This window comes from Manis javanica, chromosome 4 (genome assembly GCF_040802235.1).
Source record: "Manis javanica isolate MJ-LG chromosome 4, MJ_LKY, whole genome shotgun sequence".
Taxonomy (NCBI): Eukaryota; Metazoa; Chordata; class Mammalia; order Pholidota; family Manidae; genus Manis; species Manis javanica.
The window spans coordinates 169,376,003-169,398,794 of NC_133159.1; the positions used below are offsets into that span (position 1 = coordinate 169,376,003).

A 22,792-nucleotide genomic window follows, 5' to 3' on the forward strand; every position below is an offset into this window, starting at 1 on the left:
TGGTGACAGACGCTGCCTATCTCCCCGTCACCTGGGAATCTCAGCTGAAGAAAACTCTTTTAAGCTTTATCACATGTTGACTCTGCTTTACGAGCCCAGTGCCTTTCTGAAAGCATTACGTGTTCACAACCACAGAAGTACACACACCACATGTGGTCTGTGGGCAGCAAACAAACAATTCGTTAAACCAAAAACATCTGAGGAAACAGGAGGAACTTTCAGTCAGTAAGCATACGTTTATCGTTCCCATTAATCACCTCTCGGTAGGTGCTCACAAACAGACTGATGCAAGAGACAGGAAACAGGGCACACAGCACTCACCCTACTGAACCACATCAAGGTGCAATTATAACCCAGTTACTTCAAGGCAGCCCCGAAACCACGCAAGCCAGGAAAAGCAAGAATGTCGCGTTCCAAAGAAAGCACAGCACTCAAGAAGGCATCTTTTTGTTCATTTCAGCCACTTAAAGGTATCACAGATAAACACAGATTAAGCGAACAATGCCAACTTCTAGCAATTCACCAGAAATAAGACCCAGAGACTGACAGGATTCCAATTCCTGTTCATGAGCTTGTCTTTATGTACAGCGCTTGCTCACCCAGGCACGCGTCTTTGGGTGGTCATGCATATTCCTGGTTTTCTAGAGTCTGTCCACTGGTCACCTGACACCAAGGTCCCAGGCCCCAAAATGTGTCCTGCATCAGATAGGTTCCAGTTAAGACACAGGCCACTGGCAGGAGCCAGGGAAGGATTACTCAGTGGGACAACTGGGCCAGGTTTAGGAATCAGGCTTAGAAGGCGATGAACTGCAGCAGGAGGATATTCTGGTCACGTGAGTGTTCCCATCCGTTCAGTAACAGCAGGTTCCTGGAATAAGCATCTGCAGAGCTATCGGCCCTGTGACAGCATGATTAAGACCTGTCTGACAGAGGCGAGCACACTGATGCTTGGCTTCTGTGAACCTGAGATTTGCTTTAAAATACTACAGAAGGAAAATCACTTGGGGAGATAGGTAATGAAAAAATTGGCAGCCTGTTGATAACGGTTAGAGAGGACAGTGACAACACTGGGGAATCATTTTACGATTCTCTCTGCATATGCTTGCAATTTTCCACCACATAAAAGGTTAAAGATAAAAATATTTGGAAAGCCAGCAAAATAAAGGCAAAAAGCATCTTATGAGAATGTGCATTAAAAGCCCAATGTGAAAACGTGGTTATTTCTGGTTTAATAATGAGAACTGGTATCAGGCAAGATCATTGCTTAGGGAAAAATTCAGCCATGTGAAAAAAAAGCTGGCCTAACTATAAGCCTACAAACAGTGCTACAGAGCAAGCCACCCTATCTATATGGAGGCTGATAAGGATAAAAGCTCCTTTCAAAGCTGTTTTATTTTCAGATGGAAAAAAAGGCTTACTTCACAAGTGTAAAAATGGGCGCTATTCAAGGTAAAGGTATGGGTATCAGAAGAGGAAAAATAGCTGAAACCAGTGTCTGGTCTCTTGACATGGGAGTAACAAGCCTGCTCTATGCTCCCCACAGACCAGCCCCTGGACTTGACCCCAGGCTGCCTGTCAGCCACTTCTGTTCTGTGGCTCACCTTCCCCTCCACTCTTGCACCACCTGGCTTCTGTGGCCCTGCCCGCCCAGTCATTCCATCTCCCTCGGCCCCCTCTCTCTGCTCCTCCACCCCGACTCCCGACCCCAGGGAAAGTGTTCCCAGGCTCTCCCCTCAGTTCTCTCACAGAATACACCCACTTCCACTACAGCAGTAACCACAGTGGGGAGGCACTGGGTCTCTGTCTCTTCATCGAGTCTTTCTGGATCAGCTGGTTGTTTCCCCTATTTCCTACACCTCAACCACCCCCCATCCAAAGTCACGCCTCCATCTTTTACCCCAGACTGGCTTCCACCATGACTACCTTATTTTGTTAACAGGATTACTATTAACTATTACTATCCCTCCAGTATTCCCTATAAGACAGGCAGGCTTCAAATTACACTGTCGACACTCATTTCTCCCCAGCCCCATCAGCTGCCAAAATCTATGGTCTATTTCTATAAAGATCATCATTTTGTTTCTTACTCCTTGTATCCTTCCAATATCACGGGGACCCCTCGTCCCTCAAGTGCTCCCTTTTCTTCTGGTCTGCTTGGCCTTTGGGATCAGACAGACCCAGGCTTCAATCCTAGCTCTGCCAGTTCCCACCTGAGGGATCTCAGCAAAGTGAACTTACCATCTTGAGCCTCAATTTGCTCACCGGTAAAGAAAAAAACAAAGAAAGAACACCAACCTCATGGGGCATCTCTGGGGATTAAATAAGATTAAATGTTTACCAACACTTTAAAATTCTTGCCGTGATACAGAGAAGACTGATCCCTTTAAAGACATAAATCAGATTGTGCTTCTCTGCCCATCAAAATCCTTCCATGGTTCCTGTCTCATTCAGTAAAGGCCAATGTTCACACAATGGCCTACAAACACCACACAATCCCACCCCCAACCCTCTAATGCTCTCCCACTTTCTCCCTCCTCTAGTCCAGCATGCTGGCCTCCTTCAAATGCTGCCAAACCTGCCCCTGCCTCAGGGCCTTTGCACTTGCTGTCCCCTCTGCCTAGGTCTTCCATCAAATGTCACCATCTCAGAGGGGTCTTCATGACCACCTCCTACCTCCCAGGATTCCCCACCCCTCTTCTCTGCTATATTTTTCTCCATGACACTTACTGCCTCTGAAGTACAGTATATTTTACTTAATTTTAATGTCTGACTCTAGCCCCTGTAAACTGTTATGTCTGGGATTTATCTTTTGTTGTCTCCTAAACCCTGATACCTAGAACATGTATATTCTGGCACATACTGTCTGGCATGTATATTCAATATATTTGTTGAATGGAGCAGTCAGCCTGTATATCCATCATGGGTTACTTCTAATAATCCAGCAACTATGCTCTACCCACCCTCAACCCAGAATCTTCCAGGCAACCCCCTTTCCTCCACCAAGGCTCTGAGCACTGCTGAAGAAAACACTACCATCACTACTGGAGATACCACTATACATCTACAGCCAGTTGGGCCCCATGTCATAGGAGATGGATTTATCTACTTCTGGGTTGGCCTCTGTTCCCTGTTCCTCACTCTTGGTATTGCAAACCTTTGCCCCCTGCTTTCTCTCCCCGCCAGGACTCTGCCTCCTGTCGCGCAGGAGATAAAGGCAGGCAGAGTGAGCTCTCTGAAACTTCCTACCCTATACCCTCCATCTGCCTGACTCCACCTTTCCCTTAGTGTCTCTGTTTTGCCTTTATATTCATATCACCCAGGCAGTACCCTGTTTCCAAGATCTTCAAGCCTTCCTGCTGGCTGGCTGACTTCTGCCCTCTGCCTACAAACACACCAAACCTCTGCGCTCCCCTTCTCTACTGCACATGGTCTCCTTTCTCTCCTAATGCATCCACTTTAAGTGTACAGTTTGATGAGTCTTGACAAACATACACATCTATACAACCACCCTCATGATCAAGATAAAATTTCCATCACCCCAAAACATTTTCTCATACCCCATTGGACTCAGTTATCTCCAACTCCCACCCCATATAACCCTGACAGTGTCACTCTGCTTGTTCTAAAATTTCACAAATGGAATTCACACAGGAGGTTCTCTTTTGTGTCTGGCTTCTTTCTCTCTGTATCATGTTTTTGAAATTCATCTATTCTTGAGTGTATCACAGTCTTTTTTCTTTTTTATTGCTGAACAGTAGTACTCCTTGGATATACCACAATTTATCTGTTGATGGATATTTGGGTCTCCAGTTTGGCTGGAAAAATGTAAATAAAACTGCTATGAACATTTGTGTACTAGTCTTTGCTTGGGCCTATATTTTCATCTCTGTTGGGAGAATACCTAGGAGTAGAATGGCTGAGTCATGTTCCTTACATGTGACGTGACAAGGAACTGCCAAACAGTTCTCCAAAGTGGTTGTACGATTTCACTTTCCCAACAGCCATGTAAAAGTTACCTATAGTCTTTTTAAATGGTGATTCCAAGGTCTTTCCCCCAGGAAGCCGATACTGTAGGTAGGGCCAGAAGTTTGCATTTTTAATGCATGCTAGGTAGTTCTGAGGCTGAGCCAGACTAGGAACCATTGCCCTGGATCCTCTGCTTGACCTTTTTGCCTCTGTGCCTTTCTCAGCCCACGGTGCTCTGACCACCACCTCAGAATAAGATTACAGCTGCCACCGTCAAGTTCCAGTGACCAAATCTAACAAAATGCTTGCAAAGGCTTCTCATTAGGCCTCCCTGTGACATCTGACGATGTTCTCCCACAGAGTCCAAGACCTAGTCCACTTGGCTGCTTACGGGGTATCTCAGCCCCACCTCCCCGATCTGTTCCCTGGATTGGCTGGTTGGCTCCACGTCCGCCCACCACACAATCCCGGAACTCAGCGCTGTCCTTGACTCTCCCCTTCTCATAATGTTATACCTCTCCTATTCAGTTAGATCCTGAGTTTTGTTAAGATTTGACCTATTAAACGTTTCTCAAAACCTGTGTCCTCTTTTCATCTCCTTTAACACTGCCCAAATTCGGCAGTCACGACTTCTCACTGGGGCTCTACAGCGGTCACTTGACCTGTCTCGGATCTCTGCCTTCGGACGTGCACCGCACCTACCGCCTGTGAGGGCTTGACAAAGGCAAATCTGCTCCTGCCTTTCCTCCACATAAAACCCTACAAGGTTTACCCTCTGCCTACCAAACACCTTCCATCTCCGTGGCTCAAGTCGGCTGTTCCTAAACTTCACTGGCTCACGGCACCCATAGGGTTCAGTATTCTGCCTGGGACCTGAGGCCAAAAGATGTAGCTAACGGTTCCATTTCAAAGCACTCAGGTCCAAACAGCTGAAGTATTTAGGGCCCAGCAACTCAGAAGCCACATGAAAAAAATAACACATGTAAATTGAGGACAAAAACGTTTATTTCATTCTTAACCATAATCACTTATGGTTGTGTACCTGCTGGATAACGCACATATTCCAAATCTTATAATCACACCAGACAGCACCACCCTCTCTACACGAGTTTTCACATGTTATTTGAATTTTATTGTAGCAACCACAAAAGCTCAGCTTTGCAAAGATACATTACTGAAAGGAAGGTAGCACAATTTAATGTGAAAACTACAAACTACTTCAAGCATAGTATTAGACACTTCTCAAGGACTGCTGTTTCTCTCAATAATTTAAAGCAAGCGTTAGGTCCTTTATGAGTTCACTGTGGCCTCTCAGACCCCCAGCATGATTTGGGAACTACAGACCTAAGCATTCAAGGCTCTGCAAAACCTGAGCCCAGTTCTCCAAGATTATCTATCATGACTTCCCAGAACTCACCCTGTGCTTCCATGTTGTTCTCTGTGCCCACTATTAAGTGTCCCATCCCAACTACCTAAATCCGCTTGTCCTTTGGGGTCAGTTCAAGGGCCCCTTCTCCAGGAAATCAGAAACTGACCACCCACTGTCCTTTGTATGTTCTTATGATGTGCTTACCACATTTCTCAAGGGACTGGCACTTAGTTGCATGTGGCCTCTCTGGTTCTCAAATATTGGGAGCTGGACTGAATTTTAAGCACTATAAGGGCAGGAACCATCTATTCTGTTTATTGTGAAATGTATGCAGAAAAGTGCAAAAAGCTTATGGACAGTTTGGTGAATAACCAGAAAATAAGTCCCTGTGTACATGCTGCTTAGCTCTTTGCACCCCTCCTGCTTGAAGGGGGTGCTGGCTGCAGAATGAAAGGAAGTCAACATTTTAAGATGTTCAGTATTGTATGTAGAATCTGGTCATTCAATTAAGTTCTTCCTAATGAAAAGGACTTTTCCATACAGAAACCCCCATGATCAAAGTTAACAAGAGCAGCCCAGGTATAGTTCTGTCTGTTCACTCACATTTAAAAATTATTTAAATTTATGGAAAAAAATGAGATGGCATTTGCTTCAAAATAATGGAGGAGAGGGGAAGGGGCTGTCATGTGTTGATCATTACTGAGGCTACGCACTGGATGCCTGAGGGTTTCAGGATACCGTTCTCTTCTGTGCATGTTGAAGTTTTTCTAAAATGAAAAGTTAAAAAAGAGAAGCCAAAGAAAATAAGTTATTTAAAGAAAACCTTCCCAAAAGGTTGAAAAGAGAGGCCTGTTCTTCCCATCCTTGCCTCTAGTACAAATCTTGACAGCCTGGCCCTACAATTCCACAGGGTTCAAAGAGACTGCAGGGAAATCCACTGAGGAGCAGGAGGACCCTGTCAGTGCCATTTTCAGCTTCCCCAGACACAGGCTGACCAGAACTGCTGAGGGCGTGGAGAAACGGGTGGTAGGTCAGCAAAACAGAAAACCGTCTCTGATGAAGTCAACCACAGTTTGTTTCAAACTGGAGCTCAGGGGTGACGGTGTCTCTCTGGAGGTAGCTCTGGGCAGCCTTTCTTCTACGTAGGAAGGAATAAGATCCCTTTGATTACAGAAGCCACAAGAACAGATTGCCCATTAAACTGGAGCTCAAGGAACCTTGCAAGATTGCTCTCTTCTCTGGCCCAGATGATCACTGATATGTCTGGAACACACTGCTTCACTGACAGGCTCCAGATGAGCCCGGGCCTTCCTGCCCTGCCCCGCCTCCCTCTTCTTTCTGAAGCACCCCCAGCTCACTAGGCGCCGAGGCACTTGAAACGAGCTGCCCCTGGGCTGGAACACCTCTCCAGGCGCAGCAAAGGTGCCACAGCACAGTCAGAAATTCTCCACACCAGCCCCTTCTTGGGGCACCTCTAACAAGGACTGTAAATGTTCTGGGTTGGTTGGCCCTTTGGAATCTTAAAGACCAGAGACCACAAATGAAGACCCAACGGCTTTATGCCCCTTGTAAGCTTCCTCATATGCCAAATATTCAAGAGCCTCATCCTTCCTTCCCTCCCTTCCTCTCTTTGAAGAGGACGACAACCCAACTCTTGGTAATTATCTGTTGACACTGACCACATACATCACATCTGCTATCAGCTTCGTTCTCCCTTAACATGCTGTGCAGGATAAAAAAAGGAGCTCGTAGAGCAGATATACAAGAAACAGTATATGGCAAACTGAAACGTGTGGTATACACCACAGGCACTGCCACAGGATTTCCCAGGTGAGGGAAAGCAGAAAGGGCCCGCATACACAGGGAAGAAAGACTTTCATAAAGACGCTGACCCAGACTGTGGGGATGACAAGACAACATGAGCGAACGACCATCACCTGTTTGCGGGACTGAGGCCATGGGCTTGCCAGGTGTGAGGAGTTCCTTCTGAGAAGCAACACAAATGTGGTTGGGCAGTAGGCAGTGAGGCCATGGAGAAGAAAGTCACGGAAACTTTGTGATGTGGTGGTGGTGGGGTGCTAACTAGGGACCGACTGGAGGCTTCCGAGGAAAGAGATGTGATACAAGTCCTCTGAAGGAAGGTCAGACAGGCAAGCCTAGGGAACAAGGTGAGCAAGAAGGAGAAGGAATCATGAAGGGTCCTGAGGAAAGTGCTGTGACCCCAGCAGGCGGGCCAGGGCCAGAGGAGGGGGGCAGAGGAGGGGTAGGCAGGAAACTAACAGCAGGGGAAACACCAACAAGACTTAGTCCTTATGAGAAAAATGAAGTAAAAGAAAGGAAAGAGGACAGGGAGATTTTAATGCTAGCTAACAGTGAAACTGCATCACCTAGTCTGAATATAAGGAACGCAGTTTCCTCAAGAAAATGTTTAAAGTGCTGTTACTGTTTCTTACAAAAATTATTGGTAGAAACAAGGTTATTTACCCTCCCTTCACTCAAAACCTAAGTCTCCCAAATACGTTTCATGCACTCAAGTGAACCAATTGGGGGACACTTCTCCCCAGTAGCAGCTTATTTCTTCCCTCCAGAGGGAAGGTGCTTCCATAATCTAAACCTTACACTCTCACTAAAGCTGTTAGGTCCAAATCTTAGGGTAGAAGGTCTCAAATGCTCCTCAAAATTCAGCTTTCATGTGGAGAGTATTCTAATAGAGACAGCTAGTCAAAAGCTCCTCAAAACCCAAATCTCCTCAGAACTGGGAGAGGATGTAACAAGCTCCTTGCGGGTGGCTTCTGCAAGTCACCAAATGTCATGTTTGCCACAGGCATGGCATCATGTGGCAATGCCAGAGCAATCTGCAAACTGCCCATGCTGAAGGCAGTCAGATTCTGCTCTTACTCATCTTCGCCCCGACAAAAGTAACTCGGACTGAAAAATGCACACTGAATGCTACAACCAACTGTGAAGGAATTAAGGGAGGATAAGACAGCTCACTGCTATGGCCTGTGCCACGTGCCTCCCAGGCAGCCATAACGTCACTCGATGCATTCTTGAGCGATGGAGGGCCATCAGACCTTGTACAGCCATCCCAAGATGGAGAGGTAACTAAGTCACAGCCAAAACAGGCATTTCATCCACATTCACGACTATATTCCAAACGTGCCGAGCAGTGCTGTGAGGAGGGCCCCTGGAGCAGGAATCAGTGCTGCCGTGTGCGGTGGCTGTGGAGGGACCCTCCGCAATGAGAGCTGTGATCTCTGAAGCACACCCCACGCACGGGGCGTGGACGGGGCCAGACAAGACCACCCGAGGTGGGGCTCGTGGAGGCTGAATGATGGGCCCATGAGGGTTTGTTGTATAATTATTTCTATGTCTGTATACAGTTAGAATCTTCCACGATAAAAAGTATAATACAAAAAAAACAGAAAGAGGGAAAACACATTTCCAAGATACTCAAAAGCAGAAACAAGCCTCTTTCACAACTTAATTTTGAGTCCTCCAAGACAATGGAGAGCAAATCAACACTATTCTGTTCTTAAGCCATGAGGTGGAAGCAAAGTAATACATACCTTAAGCCTAGAAAATTCCTTAAGAGAAACCAGATTAGGACTGTTAATGAAATGTCTCTTTTGACAACTTCTTCTTCTCGTGTTTCCCTCACACCTCTGACCCTTCCACGCACACCACCAAGGGACAGGAGAGAAAACCAACTGAAAGACACTGCAAAAATTGACAAGTGAAACTCAGGATCAGGAACTGGAACTGGGAACTGCTGTGGTGATGGTATGGGTGACAGATGACACACCCAGGCAGGCAAAGCCAGGGCCCCCAGACACCTAGTCAGAAGGGTTCTGGGACTCGAGTCAGCATTAGGCCCCTTCACTGAGCATCAGTGGTTGTGCAGAGACCCCCATCCTCAAGGAGTTAAAAATTCAGTAGGAAGACAAATGCAAACGAAAATTCACAACACAAGCAGGAAGTACCGTAACAGAGGCTTCAGCAAAGTGCCCCAGGAACCCAGGTGAGGCAGGGGCTCACCCTGCTTAAGGAGTCCAGGAGGCGACCTAACAGATGGAGGGGAGCCCGTCCAACACCGCAGGCTGCTGTGCGGAGGGAGCCTAAAGCAAAGGCCTCAAGTCTCAGAGGCCTGGAGAGGAATTATGTGCCAGGGCAGGTGTTCAACCTGAAGGGTGTGGTGGGAGTCAGATGCCGAAGGGCCCTTCACGCATGCTCAGGAGCTGTGTTTTGACGCCGCAGACCAGTGCTTCTCAAACTGACTGTGGTGAAGGGCCAGTTACTGAAAATTCCAAACCCTCATAGGTGACCCTTAGGATCCCTTTTGTTCTTCTCTCCCTGTGGACAGGTAATAGGTGGGCAGGCCACACTCAGAGTTACATTGCTACAGATGATGCCAGGAGTACTTCTGCTTCAGGGTCTGATCTATCTGTTTAGAGAGTATGTTGGCTGGCAACATGATGGGCCACTGGGAGGAGACAGGCAGCAGGCACGAGTCAGGAAGCGGTTGCGCTGATCTAGGAAATAGCTGTGAGAGCCTAGCTAAGACGCTGACAAGGGGACAGGGAGAAGGAGGCAGATCCGGGAGACGCTTCGTCTACATGGTAGGACTCGGTCGGTTACCAAGCGGCAGAGCATACTCTGTTTTCCAGACTGGGCGGGCGGTGACCACCAGCACTGGGAGGAACGATACCAAGAGGCACGTGCAAGACAGGGGAATTCATATGGGAAGAAGATTCTCTCAACGTTTCAAATCACTAATTTCATTCTGATCCTTCCCTCATGAGAAATCTCCGAAGTCAACCATATAAGGGACACCTCAGGAGCCTGGGCCCTACCGGCTGGTGGAGTAACCATGCTGCACAGGGAGCTCACTTCATGATTAGTAAAGAGTGGCTCTGAGTTAGACCCAGGCTTCCACGCCGACTATAATGGAGAGGACGGAAGGAACAGGAGTTGGGTTACTAAAGATTAACCTGCAATCTGATGACAATCTGAGTATGACAAATCAGAATCACCACTTCAAGGTGAGTACAAGAAGCCGTAAGCCAGCCCTGCAATACCAAAGAAAGTTGCCTCAAGCCAACCAAGCCAAGGCAAGCTTTATAAAACTAATCAAACCCACAATATGACAGCACCATTCTCAGTTTGCATTTGGGCTGCAAGTGCAGAAATGAAACATAAACAACCATCTTCACTGGTGAAATTTCAGAGACAGACAGACAGTGGTGCTGCTACAGTTACAAAATCACAGCTTGGAAAGATTGCACCTAGCGTAAAATGTCAGAACTCAGATTAGTTTCTGAAAACAAAACCTGTTTTCTGTACTAGGTGCAGTATGCCACTATGGTGTAAGAAATCTCCATTTCTGGAACAGCAACACATGTTTGGGTGAGGAATTAAAGCACCTGCCAAAGTCACTCTGTGGGGGAAAAAAAACACTCCCAGTACTTGGTCCCTCAAACAAATAAACCAGGAAACGGGCTAATAGGAATATATCCTTCAGAACCCCAGGTTGATGAGTTAAAGGTGTCTGTTTGCAGTGGCAAGTTTCTTCCATTCAACTTTGACTCCCCGCTGCCACTCAGGCCCAAGCCTGCAGCCTCCCTTGCCTGAACTGGTGCAGTGGCCTCTGCCTGGTCTCCACTTCTCCTGCCCCATCAGTTCAGTGTCAGCATATACCTGCTGATCCCTTAAAGTGTAGCCCAGGTGTCCTAATCAGCTTTGGCTGCCATAACATTCTACGACAGCCTGGGTGCTAACACTTATTTCTCAAGTTTTGGAGGCTAGAGGTCCAGGATCAGGCTGTCATCATGACTGGGTTCTGATGAGGGCCCTCTTCCTGGCTTGCAGATGGCCGCCTTCTGACTGCGTCCTCACATGGTGGAGAGAACGAGAATTCTGGTCTCTCCCTCTTCTCAGAGGGCATGAATTCTCACAGTAGTCCCTCCCTCATGACCTCCCCCAAACTGAATCACCCAGCTAAGGCTATCCCTCACGTATCATCACACTGGGAGATGAGGCTTCAACATATGAATTTCAGCAGGAAACAAGTACCAGTTTATAACACTCAGGGTGTATTGCTTCTCCACTCAGGTATCTCCAACATCCTCACACCAGCTCTCTAGGCAGTGCTCAGGACCTGTGAGGGCACTTCTTGGTGGCCATAGGGGCTGGTGGGGTGGTACAGGCACTAAGTGTTGGGGGCAGGGATACTAGATGGCCCTACACAGCAAAAGATCACCCCAGAGCTACATGCTGCTCTGAACTCCTGCCAACACTCCCCCACGGGCCAAAACCTTTAAGAATCACCCAAGCGAGCCTACAGCCTCACTTACAGAAAAGCACAAAAGCATTTTTTGAATAATTTTATACAATGAGTCTTCTCAGAGTGTAACTACTGTATACGTTAGGTAAGGTTGTATTTCTTTCGTTTGGAATGTTACCAAGAACTGTTCCTCCTGGAAATCTGGTCACCCCAAATATCCCAGCATCTTTATCAGTCTGCATTAACAGGCACCACACTCACTCACAGGTGGAGTGCTGGTATGTGCCAGAGCACATGTATGTTAACTTAAAGATATGGGAGTGAAAATTACTTTCCCATTATTTCAGTTTTAGGTTACCAGTTGGGTAATACATGTACTTCTTTTTGAAACTGTGTGTGTATGTAGGTTACTGTCTATAAATTTCATTTCAGGATAGTAGGGGCATTTTTATAATAATACTATACAAAGGGAATACTTTGCCCCTACATGACCGGCCCCTCCAAGCTCAGCTCCTGCTACTCCCCTCCCTCCCCTAGTCCGCTCCAGCCACTCCCACTTGGAGGCTCCTCCTCCACCAGGTGGAGGACCCTCCCACTTTAGCCCTGCTGTGCCTTCTGCCTAAAATCCTCCCCTACACCTGGAGTTGCTGTGCAAAGGCTCCCTTCTCGGTGGAGCCATCCCTTTTCAAAAATTACAGCCCCCACCCTGCTCCACTTCCCTGACTATTTCTCCACAGCTCTTATCACCTCTACATAATTTATTTCCTTGTCTGCTTCCCCACTAGAATGAAAGCTCTATGAAGGCAAGGATTTTGTCTGTCTCCTTCACTTGATGTAACCTCAAGGCCTAGAATAGTACCTGGACACCTTAAGAATGTATTTACGTATTAAAGGCTTGGAAATAACCAATTTTTAAATCTTTAGTTATAATTGCAAAATTAAAGTTAAATTGAAAACTCAGGGTCTCTCTCTATATTACTGTCTTTAATCTTTCTATGGAAATATATATTGAGGTCACTGGTATCCAGGGCTGAATTTAACTAAAATAAGCCAGTTTATTCTCAGAAAAACAATGATTTAGAACATATTGAATGTTACTTGAAATTATTAGACCTTAATCAGATTTCTGTAATTCTCCCTCTAAGTCTTCTAACTCTTCCCTGCTCTGCCCACTAATCGGTTGTTGGTTCCACGGATTCTATTTCTGGCACGCCTCTCATGCGTCCCACCTCTCCCTCAGGCCTGCCGCCTGCTCGGATCAGCCTCACCTCTCACTGCCTTCCTGTTTCTAGGCATCCTGCACTTGGCTGCTGGATCAACCTGGAAGCTGAGGGCATATTGAATCACTCTCCGGCTCAATTGTGTTAATGGCTCCCAGCTTCCAGTTTAGTCAAGTACAAATGCTGTGGGGCTACAGGGCTCACATCCCCTCTGCCTGCCTCCCTTCACCTTCAGCCCTGGGCTCCTCCCCGACAGGAACTGTCCCTGCACCCTAGACCTGCTGCTCCCTTTTGCTCCTTACCCGGCCTCAGTGCACAGACATTCAACCCATCCACCAAGGCTCAGCTCCAACAGCACAGCTTCTTGAAGCCTGTCCTGCTCTGCAGCTGGAGTGGGCTCACAGCACTCCTAGCGCCTCTCTGAGGCACTCACAGCGCTCTGCTCTGTGCTGGAGTTCTCTGTGCCTGCCTTCTTTTTCCTTCCCAGATTTAGGTTCCTTGAGGGCAAGGCCTGTCTTTTTCTCCTTTGTACCCTATATAGTATCTTTCACAGACTAGGTTCTCTAAACACATAATAAGTAAAAAAGAGGTAAATTCTTTAAGCTCTCAGTTATGGGAGAGACTTATATTTGGCTGAGTAACAAGAAAGGACACGGTTTTGCCAGATCTAGCTCAGGCTGCCTGAAGAAATTATGAATTGGATAAAATCAATTTAAAACAAAACATGTAGGGAAAAACAAAGGAGAAGAATGAAGTGGCTTGGGGAAAAAATACTCTGCCTGGGAAAAATGATACCAAGACACGAGCCTTAACATTCAACAGCTTAAGTGTTTAGCTCAATCCTTTCGTGATTTGCAGATTACATCTTTGGACAAATCAGAAATTAGGAAATTTAAAGAAACCTGCTTTTGTTCTTAAAAACATTAAAAAGGTTACACACAAAGGAGAGACAGTAGAGATAACATACTGGGAGCTCAGTAATGCAATGCCAAAACTGGTTCTACCGTCTCCTCATTGCTCCTGAGAGAGCTGGTCCTTTGGCTGCTTCAAGTCCTTGCTGATCCAAGCAGGGCCCCAACAAGGGAGGCAGGGAGTCTGTGATCCCCAGCTGCCATCGCCTACAGACGGTAACTAGGGCTGTCAAACTGACATGATGATGTGTGACTTTATGATAACGTCAATATTTTTCCACTTAAAATACTATTTTGGAACATTTTTTTTAATGAAGGAAAAACACTTGCTGTGCTCATGAAAATAATGAGTCATAGATTAGTGACGAAAGAGAACATGCTGGGCAGTCTCTAATCTAGGGCCAAATGAGAATTATTACTGCACAGAATAAAAGAGATGACTCTGAAAGCCCCAAATCCTGGGATTTGCATGGCTTTATCTGAGATTACCTTGGAAATCAAATACAATTTCTCAGCTGGAGGACTCCACACTCTGTTATTACCAGGAAGACAAGATCATAAAATGGAAGTGTGATAGATTAAATGAGAAACAAGCTCAGCCTTTTACTTCCCTCAATGCAAAGACCCAATAAAATAGCTAACTTGGATCAATGTCAAATCTTAACAGCTCTCAATTATTTCAGCCTCTATAAAAACAAGTAATAATTTGAGGTTAGAGAAGACACTTTTTTTGTAATTATGATCACAAGATTCTAATCATTAGAGCTTCACAAAAAAATTTAATGCAGCATGTCTTTATAAAGACCAACCAACCAGAACTATTAATAGAAAAGCCTAGAGCCATTTAAACATGAAATCTGGACAGAAGCAAAAAACAGAAACAAAAAGAAGATGAAGCTTGCTGCTTCAACTGATGCACTTGGCAGATAATCACAGTTCACACTGTAAACATACCCTCTGAGAATAATTCCTTCTCCTCGACTTCATTATCCTTTTCTTATTAAATAACATATAGCTATTTTCTCTTTTTCTGGAATATGTTTCCTTTGAACAGCTGAGCAAAGGTCCATGTCACCCAAGGACCAGACCCCAATTACCTTCTTTTAAAGTCCACTTGATCGAGCCTGTCCTCTTGCTGACGGCATGCAAACTTCCATCTAGGGTTGACACAAACAGCAAGGTTTCAGGAAGTGTCACTGTGCTGGGACTTCCAAAAATCTGCAATGAGATGTAGAAGCATTTTTGCGGTGAGTATGATTTCTCACCCCAGGCATATACAACCACAGACCCCTCCACCCCAAAAATGATTTTTCTAAAAACTACCATTTTATGGATGAAGACTAAGTTCCCACCAAGGGCACATGTCTAGACAACAGCTTAGTCAGGACAGGAACCTGGGTTGCCTTATTCTGTCTAAGCAGGAAAACAGACAGGCTTAACCCGACATGACAAGGCCAGGGATTCTGAAATAATCCATGGGCAGCCTCCACCGAGAAAGAGGGAGAAAGTACACTCAGCTTTCTGACTTTCTTCTCTTGGTTACATTTTACTTTCTAAAACCTGGTCATTTTGCCAGACTCCACGATACAGAAGAATGCCAACTTATGAAATTTTAAAAGCCAAAGAATTAGGGAAAAATGTTTAAAACCAAATTGGAAAAACAGCTCTCATCATATAAAGAGTTTATAATAAAACAAAGATTTCAGAGGTTCTAAAAAAAATGTATAAAAACATAACCTAAATTTTTCTTCACTTATAATGAAAATATAACTTAAACCAAAATGTACTGCTTATTCTTAATGAATTTTTAAAAAGCTTTTTATAGAAAATAGCTAAAAGTAGTGAAATTCAACTTCTCATCCACTGTTGGGGCAATGAAAATTACAAGTTAGTACAGTCTTTCTAGAAAGCATTAAGAGTGCTCATATTTTTTAATCCTGTAATTCTACTTCTGTAACCTAAATAAATAATTTCAGATATGGAAAAAGCTCTGTATACAATGATACTCATTACATCTCATTTATGAACACAAAAACTGAAAAGATCCAAATTTCCAATAATATCTAAATGGCCAAAATAAATTATGACACATATACTCAACAGAATATTTGGTAATCATTAAAACAGCACTTGAAAAAATCTCCAACAGTATACAAATGGTTATATATGTTATCAGGTGAAAAATACACAATCCCAAATTTAATGTATACTGTGGTTATAGTTATACTGGACAGATTTTTTTTGGGGGGTATGGGTGTCCTCTAGCTTTGTTAGGAACTGTATCCTCATCCACATGGTTTCCCCAGGAGCAGCTATGTGTACATATGTGTGCATGCATGTATGTGCATAGTGCCCACATGTGCAGGTGATAGCTGCTAAGGTTTCCTAGGACAATTCCCTTTTGGGTATCAGCCCATTCAGCAATGCCAGCTTGTAATGAAATTTTCTCTTCTTTTGTCACTCTACTGTCCCACAGATGTGCTGGTTCCAGTGGGTCTTGAATTGAAAACAGGCCAATACTATATACTGTGGCAGTTTGAATGTTGGTACAAACGCTATTTTTAAAATATAGGAGTATGGCTGGCTTTTGGCACTAAATGTAAAAGATTAGGAGTTTACTTGTGCATGGGAGCCTGAACCCAAAATATCTGGTCATTCTTGGTAAAAGCCAGGATGATGTTAATCCCTTAAAAGGGAAAGCCCACTGGCTCTCTCCAGGGCAGCCTGAGGTGGCAGGACAAACACTCCAGTTCCTGCATTCCCTTGCCCTGGTGGAGGTCCATTGGCAGAGGGGGCGAGGCAAATGACAGAACCTGGCTCATCTCACCCCCTGCCTGTGTCTGGCCTAGACTGGGAGAGTCTGGCCCTTTACTTTGCCCAGAGCCAGGGCCCACTCTCGTGGAATGGGTGAAACACCAGCAAACTGTATTGCTGTCTGCTGAGTGTAGTCTCTGCGCAAAGCCTTAAATACAGGAAAATGTCTGCTTTTAATTCTTCCTTTGGAACTAGGAAGTTAGTCTCAGTACAACCTGGCTAGGAAAACAGAAGCCTCAAGGGTGGTGCTTGCCCTAGCTGGGAATCCAAAAGTCTTATATACCAACTGTTTGTGGGGGTTAAATTATTTTAGCCCACAGGGTGGAAATGTTGATAATCCTCATCTGGATCCGTGCATGCCTGAACCAGAGGAATGCAGAGCACCGTGCCTGGAGAACGGCGGCCGTAAGACAGGACCCTGAGAGTTGTAGCTAAACAGGACTTGGGGCTGTCTTCCGCTGAGAAGCTGGGGTGGGGGGGTGCGGTTTGCAGCCTGCCTAGCAGCAGAGGGACTGTCACAGGTGGGGGCAGTTTGGAGACCAAATAAATGAAAAGGGCAGATGTATGCACACCTAGATGCCAAGAGGTGGAGATCCCTGCTGAACCCCCTCCACCTGTCAATTAGTTAGCCCAAGAACAACCACTATGTACAACAAGTATGTTGGGACCACATGAGAATTAAGCTGAACTCTGAGTGGCTGAAGTGGTAAGAAATTAAACTGGGGAGCTTTCTTTGAATATGTTTCTTCCATGTGGAAAAAGCTGGGTTAAAGAGAAAGAGAGAAACAGGGAAAGAAGCCTGAGAAGAAACATGACTGAAAGATTGGGAGAGAGCACCCTGGCTTCTACTGTCCTCAGGCTACCCAAGTTCCTGTCCTTGGGTGCACAGACACCCAATCCTTACAACAAATTCCCCTCTGCCTAAGCATGTCAGAGCCAGATTTCTGTCACTCGCAACCAAGACAATCCTAACACTCTCACTCACACACAGGCATTAAAAAAAAAAATATATATATATATATATATATATATATAAGCTGAAGTGATGTTTTTTCTCCTCTACTTTCTAAATATTCTTAAATATTCTTTAATAGAACCATATAATCTGCAATGAATTTTTCATTGAATAGAAAGAAGATGGACAAGTTAGCAGGTAGAACAGAAGCTAGAATTTAAAGGCACTTTGGCAAAGCTCCTAATTTCCAGGTGAAGTGCTTTACATCTCAGGACATTATGCAACTTAACCAACTTGGATCATTAATATCCACAAAACAAGGGACATACACTTAGAAACACAGAGGTCTCTTGGTACGCAAGTGTGCATCCAAGAGTAGATAATTTTGCTGTCATTAAAGCGTACATTACAATTATAGAAATCAAATGCCTCCAAATATATTTTTCACATTATTAATATTAAAAAGGGCCAATATTTACTAAGACATATCAGTGCTGCTTCACTACTAGTGTGGAAACAAAAGCCACCTGCCCTGTCTGAGCATCTTGGAAACCACAGGAAGAGCAATTATCTATGGTTGGTTGGTGAATTGAAATAAAACCCTAATCACCTAACATAGTCTTCTAAAAATCTAAAAAATACCAGGTTTGTCTAGAAGTTGAATTTAGCAACTGAGAACACTGACAGTTAATCACAATGTTCACAGCAATGTCACAATGGACAGATTTTTTTGTCTTCTTTGAAGGCCCTTGACAGTTTCCACTTAGAACACCTGAGAAGCCACCCTGTACAGTGTTATTCTCTCATAAGGCAATAAAACATCTGGCTTATTCTCTCAGCATGTTTTAAAGATGAAAACGCCTGCCTTCAAATACAGTTGCTGTTAACCACTGTGAATTAAACAAGCTTCTAGATGGCCTTTTGTGATACTGAGCACAGCTGAGAACTATTTGAACCTGAACACCTAAAAACACTGCTTCACAATAATGAACTTGCACATCACCTTCGCCTGGCCCTTTCAGTCGTCAGCACCCTCTTTTCTCTACGATGGATGGAATGGCAATGGGCCCTACAGTTTTACTTGCTAGTGTCCAGAGAGCCTGAAGATGGAAAGAAAATGGCCGGTTCTGCAGATCTGCTTCAGGTGACTACCTGGAATCTGACTCATTTTTCAAACTGGTGGGATGTATCTTCCTGGCTTCCAGGGTGACTTCTAAGAAATAATCTCAGTAACACTGTAGCGGGTGAGAATAGCAGTGGTGGGTGATCTAGTCTAGCCTAAAACTAGACATCCATTAGCTAACTGGTCTTTGTGGAAATCTGACCATAAGCACCCTCTAACAGGAGGTAGCAATTCTGGAAACACCCAGCCTGAGGATTCTGAAGCCCAGCAATTCAGGGCAGATGGTGCTGGGGAAGTGGCTGCCGGTAAAACCAGCTTATTTCACTTAGGTTGATTTGGTGGTAAAATGGTCCTCACTGCAGACCTGCTCAGCCAGGAATCCAGAAGAGTCTCCTTCCCATGAAAATTAATGCAATTCCAGGGCTGGATCCTCAAGTTTAATGTTCCGACTATGAAACAAGGTTTCACAAAGTCGAGCATCCATGCTATTTCATAAAATGCACCATTCACCCTGCCTTTGCCACAAAGACGTAGAAGCATCTACCAACTGCTTATACAGAGATGACTTAAAGGTAAATAGCTGACAATTTCATTCTCTAATATTCTAAACTCTGCTAACAGTTAGTTGCACTTGTGTTAATTCAACTCCTTATATTTCAGGTAAGAAAAAAAATCTTTTCTCAAACTGAAATAACCCTGTTTAGAAAAGGAATTAGGGACACAAGAGACATGTATGTGTTTAAGCAGCACAAAAACAAATGAAACTGCCCCGACCCATTTCTGAGCTAGTCCTTGGACTGGTCAGGCAAGGAGGCAGCACACCAGTGGGGGGAGGAGAACCACCAGCAGAGCCCGTGGTCTTGGTTTCAGCTGCCCCCCAAGGACAGCAGGGAAGCACACCCGAGAGCTCCTAGGAGACCCAGGACACAGGAAAGCCCAGTGTTCAACAGGGTTTTCAGAAATGCTACGTTTTCCCAAAGAAATGCAATTCTTAAATTTCAGACATTTCAAGAAAGAGTCAGTCCACAGGTTAACCAACTACCTAACAGCAAGGACCAGAAATAAATTTAATAAAAATACTGCAGACCTTTCATCTTGAAGTCAGTGGAAATAAGTGGTCCCATGCACATACGTGTCTTGTACCCAGCTCTCCAAAGTGATCCATACTCGATGAGTGTTGTGGTGTCAGCTCTATTCACAAGTCAGGTGTATCCCACCCCCACAAAGGCGTACACACACATACAGAAGACCCACCACTGTGAACAAGCGATCCATATACTTCTCAAGTGTGCGAATTGCTCAAGGCAAACCCAACTGTACATCTCCAAAAGTTATATGTCAACACTGTAGTAGTGCTAGTTAGCAGGACGAGTAAAAACAGTTAAAATAAAAACCTTTTCTATGACTTCTCTGTTTCCTACTTCCACTCCAACAGACCATAATATTTATAATAATATTAGAATACAATAATCCAGCTAATCACAAAGTGATGTTTTCTTCCTTTAGGAGTACCACACTGATTTCCAGGATTTGTTCAGAAGCTGTTGACTTTGTTTTGCTTTTTTACTAATTTTTTCTCTATGGTCATTGAGTTTCTACTGTTACATTGCATAATCCTAACTTCAGTTTTATTTATTTAAGGTTAAGAAAACCATTCCTCCAAACTAAAAATACAATACTTGTATAACTTGAGCAAGGATACTGGCATGTTTCCAACAGACTATCATTACACAATATAGTGTGCACCTAAATTCCTGGAACTTAAATCTGCCATCAACAACCAGTTTGCCTTTTGCACATGGGGCTCCTTGCTGGGGCTCAAATCCACTAGGTGGCTGGCCACAGAAGCAAAGGAAAGGTAAAGTCACTTAGGAGCTAATTTGGCTGGTTAGTGAATACACACTATGGTATTATAAACAGGCATGCAAGTGAGGGAAGGATTACTTAAAGATTTCCAATGTATTCGGTTTTACCACTTGGACACATGAAGTCTTGAGAACAATTTAAACTGCATGTCACCAAATGCAGAATAATAGGTTTCGAATGGATTAGAATATGCTAAGGAATCAGAGCTCATAATTATTACTCTAAGCAATAATGCTCAGGAATGAGGATGGCATTCTCTCTGGGGGTTGTACCAATGCCAAAGGACCTAGAAGAGGAGGAAGGACAAGACTGTGTGTATAGCTGGGGCTATGGTGAGGGAGATGGTGTCTGACGGATTAGAAAGCAGAAGTGAGGGGGAATGGCAAATAGACGTGATTATTCTGCTGGCTACAAGTAGCTGAAAGCCACAGGGTAGATGAGCTGACTTTGAGGTATCAGTAGGACACTCTGGTGTGCCATAATGGATACCAATCCTATAGGGATTCTCTCATACACACACAGAATCCAGTCAACCTATGCAGTAATGTATCAATTCTGCAGCAAGTACCTCCAAGTAGTATTTAACATAGTCCCTAGGCAGGCACTAAACAATATTCAAAAAAGGACATCTGTGTATATAATTCTACCTGCAGCAATATTACCTGCTTCAGACTATAAACTCCTACAAAGCCTGGCTATTTGTAATTCTGGTTGCTTTACAAAAGAACCCAGCAGAGTATTGTCATTCTAATGCCATCTCATCACGTGGTGGAAGACTGTGCCAAAAAAGGCCCAAAAACCATCAAGAATTCACCAAAGCACAATGAGACTAAAATCTGCGCCCAGTAAATGCTAGTACATAGCCATTACAGAAAGAACCCTTGGGAAAACTAAAGCCCATGTCAGTATGAGCCTCATTACTGATCAGGAAAGTGGGCTGAACTAGCAGCTCGCAAAGGCCTGCCTTTGAAAGCATCTCATGCTAAGGCCTTGATTAGAAAGATACAATGAAGATTTTCATTATCAATGAACCCTGCTCACCAACCCACATATCACAACCTCCACACACATATGGAGGCTTCCGTATGGCCACCTGTACACACCGACACAGAAAACTCATTGTGCTTAGCCTCCTGGCTACAGAATTGGGAGAAAAATTAAAAATACAATTACAACCCTGTGATATTGAGACTTGTTTAACTGTGCCTGTGTTTTAATGATTTCAGTCTACTACAAAATCATTCCAAATTCTGTTGTACTTCATTTACCTGTGTGTAGATCAGCAATAATTCATCAACCATACACTAGTTCCTTCTAACCAGCCTAACAGCTATTATGTTTCCTGATATGAAGTCCATAAAGGTAACCATGACATTTGCTTTGGATAGGAGTCAAGTGTCTGGTGGGGATGCAGGTAAGGGCAAGGCCTAACTGCACAGTGCTGTGTGATTTCCAAACTAAGCAACGGAGAGTTAAACTAGTATTTGTGGCAATTCTTGTGTGTGGTGCAATTAACCACCACCTGAGACAGTTAACAATTCTTCGGTTTAGGCTATCCCTTCAATGGATCTGATAAAAGGTTCCTCCTAAATCCATTGTTTTCCTGAGTGCAAAGGTATGCTAATTTCACAACAGGTGAATATATTTCCCCCAAACTGGTTTCGGGGCCCCAGGCTAAGGGTCTAAGTCCAAGAAGCTGGCAGTTGCATTTGTCTTCATGGTCCCCTGCCATCAACTTATATTGTCACCATGGGAGAAGGAAAACACCTTCCGGCATGACAGGTGCTACGTGAACCGTTCAAGCCCCATTCTTAGGCTGGTATTAAATCCCTAAGTCCCTAAGCATTTTATAGATATGAAAGTGAAAACCCCAGGCTTCACAATGATTTAGTGACAGAGATTTAGAATGTAGGTACTGCCACTATTATTTTGTTGTCTTTGCTAAAGGACACAACACCAATTTAGATATTGTAAAAACTGAGAAACCTATTAGGCTCACTTACCTTAATGGAGCAACACCATGAACAAACTCAACTATAAAGGTCTGACCTAGACCATAATTTCATAAGGGGACTACCAGCCCTACAAAAAGCCATATTGATCCATTTGGGTATGTATATTCATCTGCAGTTAAACCTACTATTAGGAAGGCCTCATATGTAAACCCCAAGGGAAAAAAAAGACTTAATCAGATACCAAATTTTTTCGGACCTGATAACAGCAACTCAACTGAAACTGTCCATTTTGCCCTTTACATTTGGTTAGAGACTTCTCTGGGGGAGGGG

General features: G+C 44.4%; 1 protein-coding gene across 2 annotated transcripts in view; it reads right to left on the reverse strand.

Annotated features, from left to right (window-relative positions):
• The window catches only part of ERN1 (endoplasmic reticulum to nucleus signaling 1), a 72,629-nt gene that overhangs the window by 35,901 nt on the left and 13,936 nt on the right, over window positions 1-22,792 (reverse strand). For both annotated transcript variants that reach the window (XM_073235773.1, XM_073235774.1), the window contains exon 2: window positions 14,847-14,967. In XM_073235773.1, coding sequence (XP_073091874.1) covers window positions 14,847-14,967 — 121 coding nt within the window. The remainder of the gene's footprint in view (window positions 1-14,846; window positions 14,968-22,792) is intronic.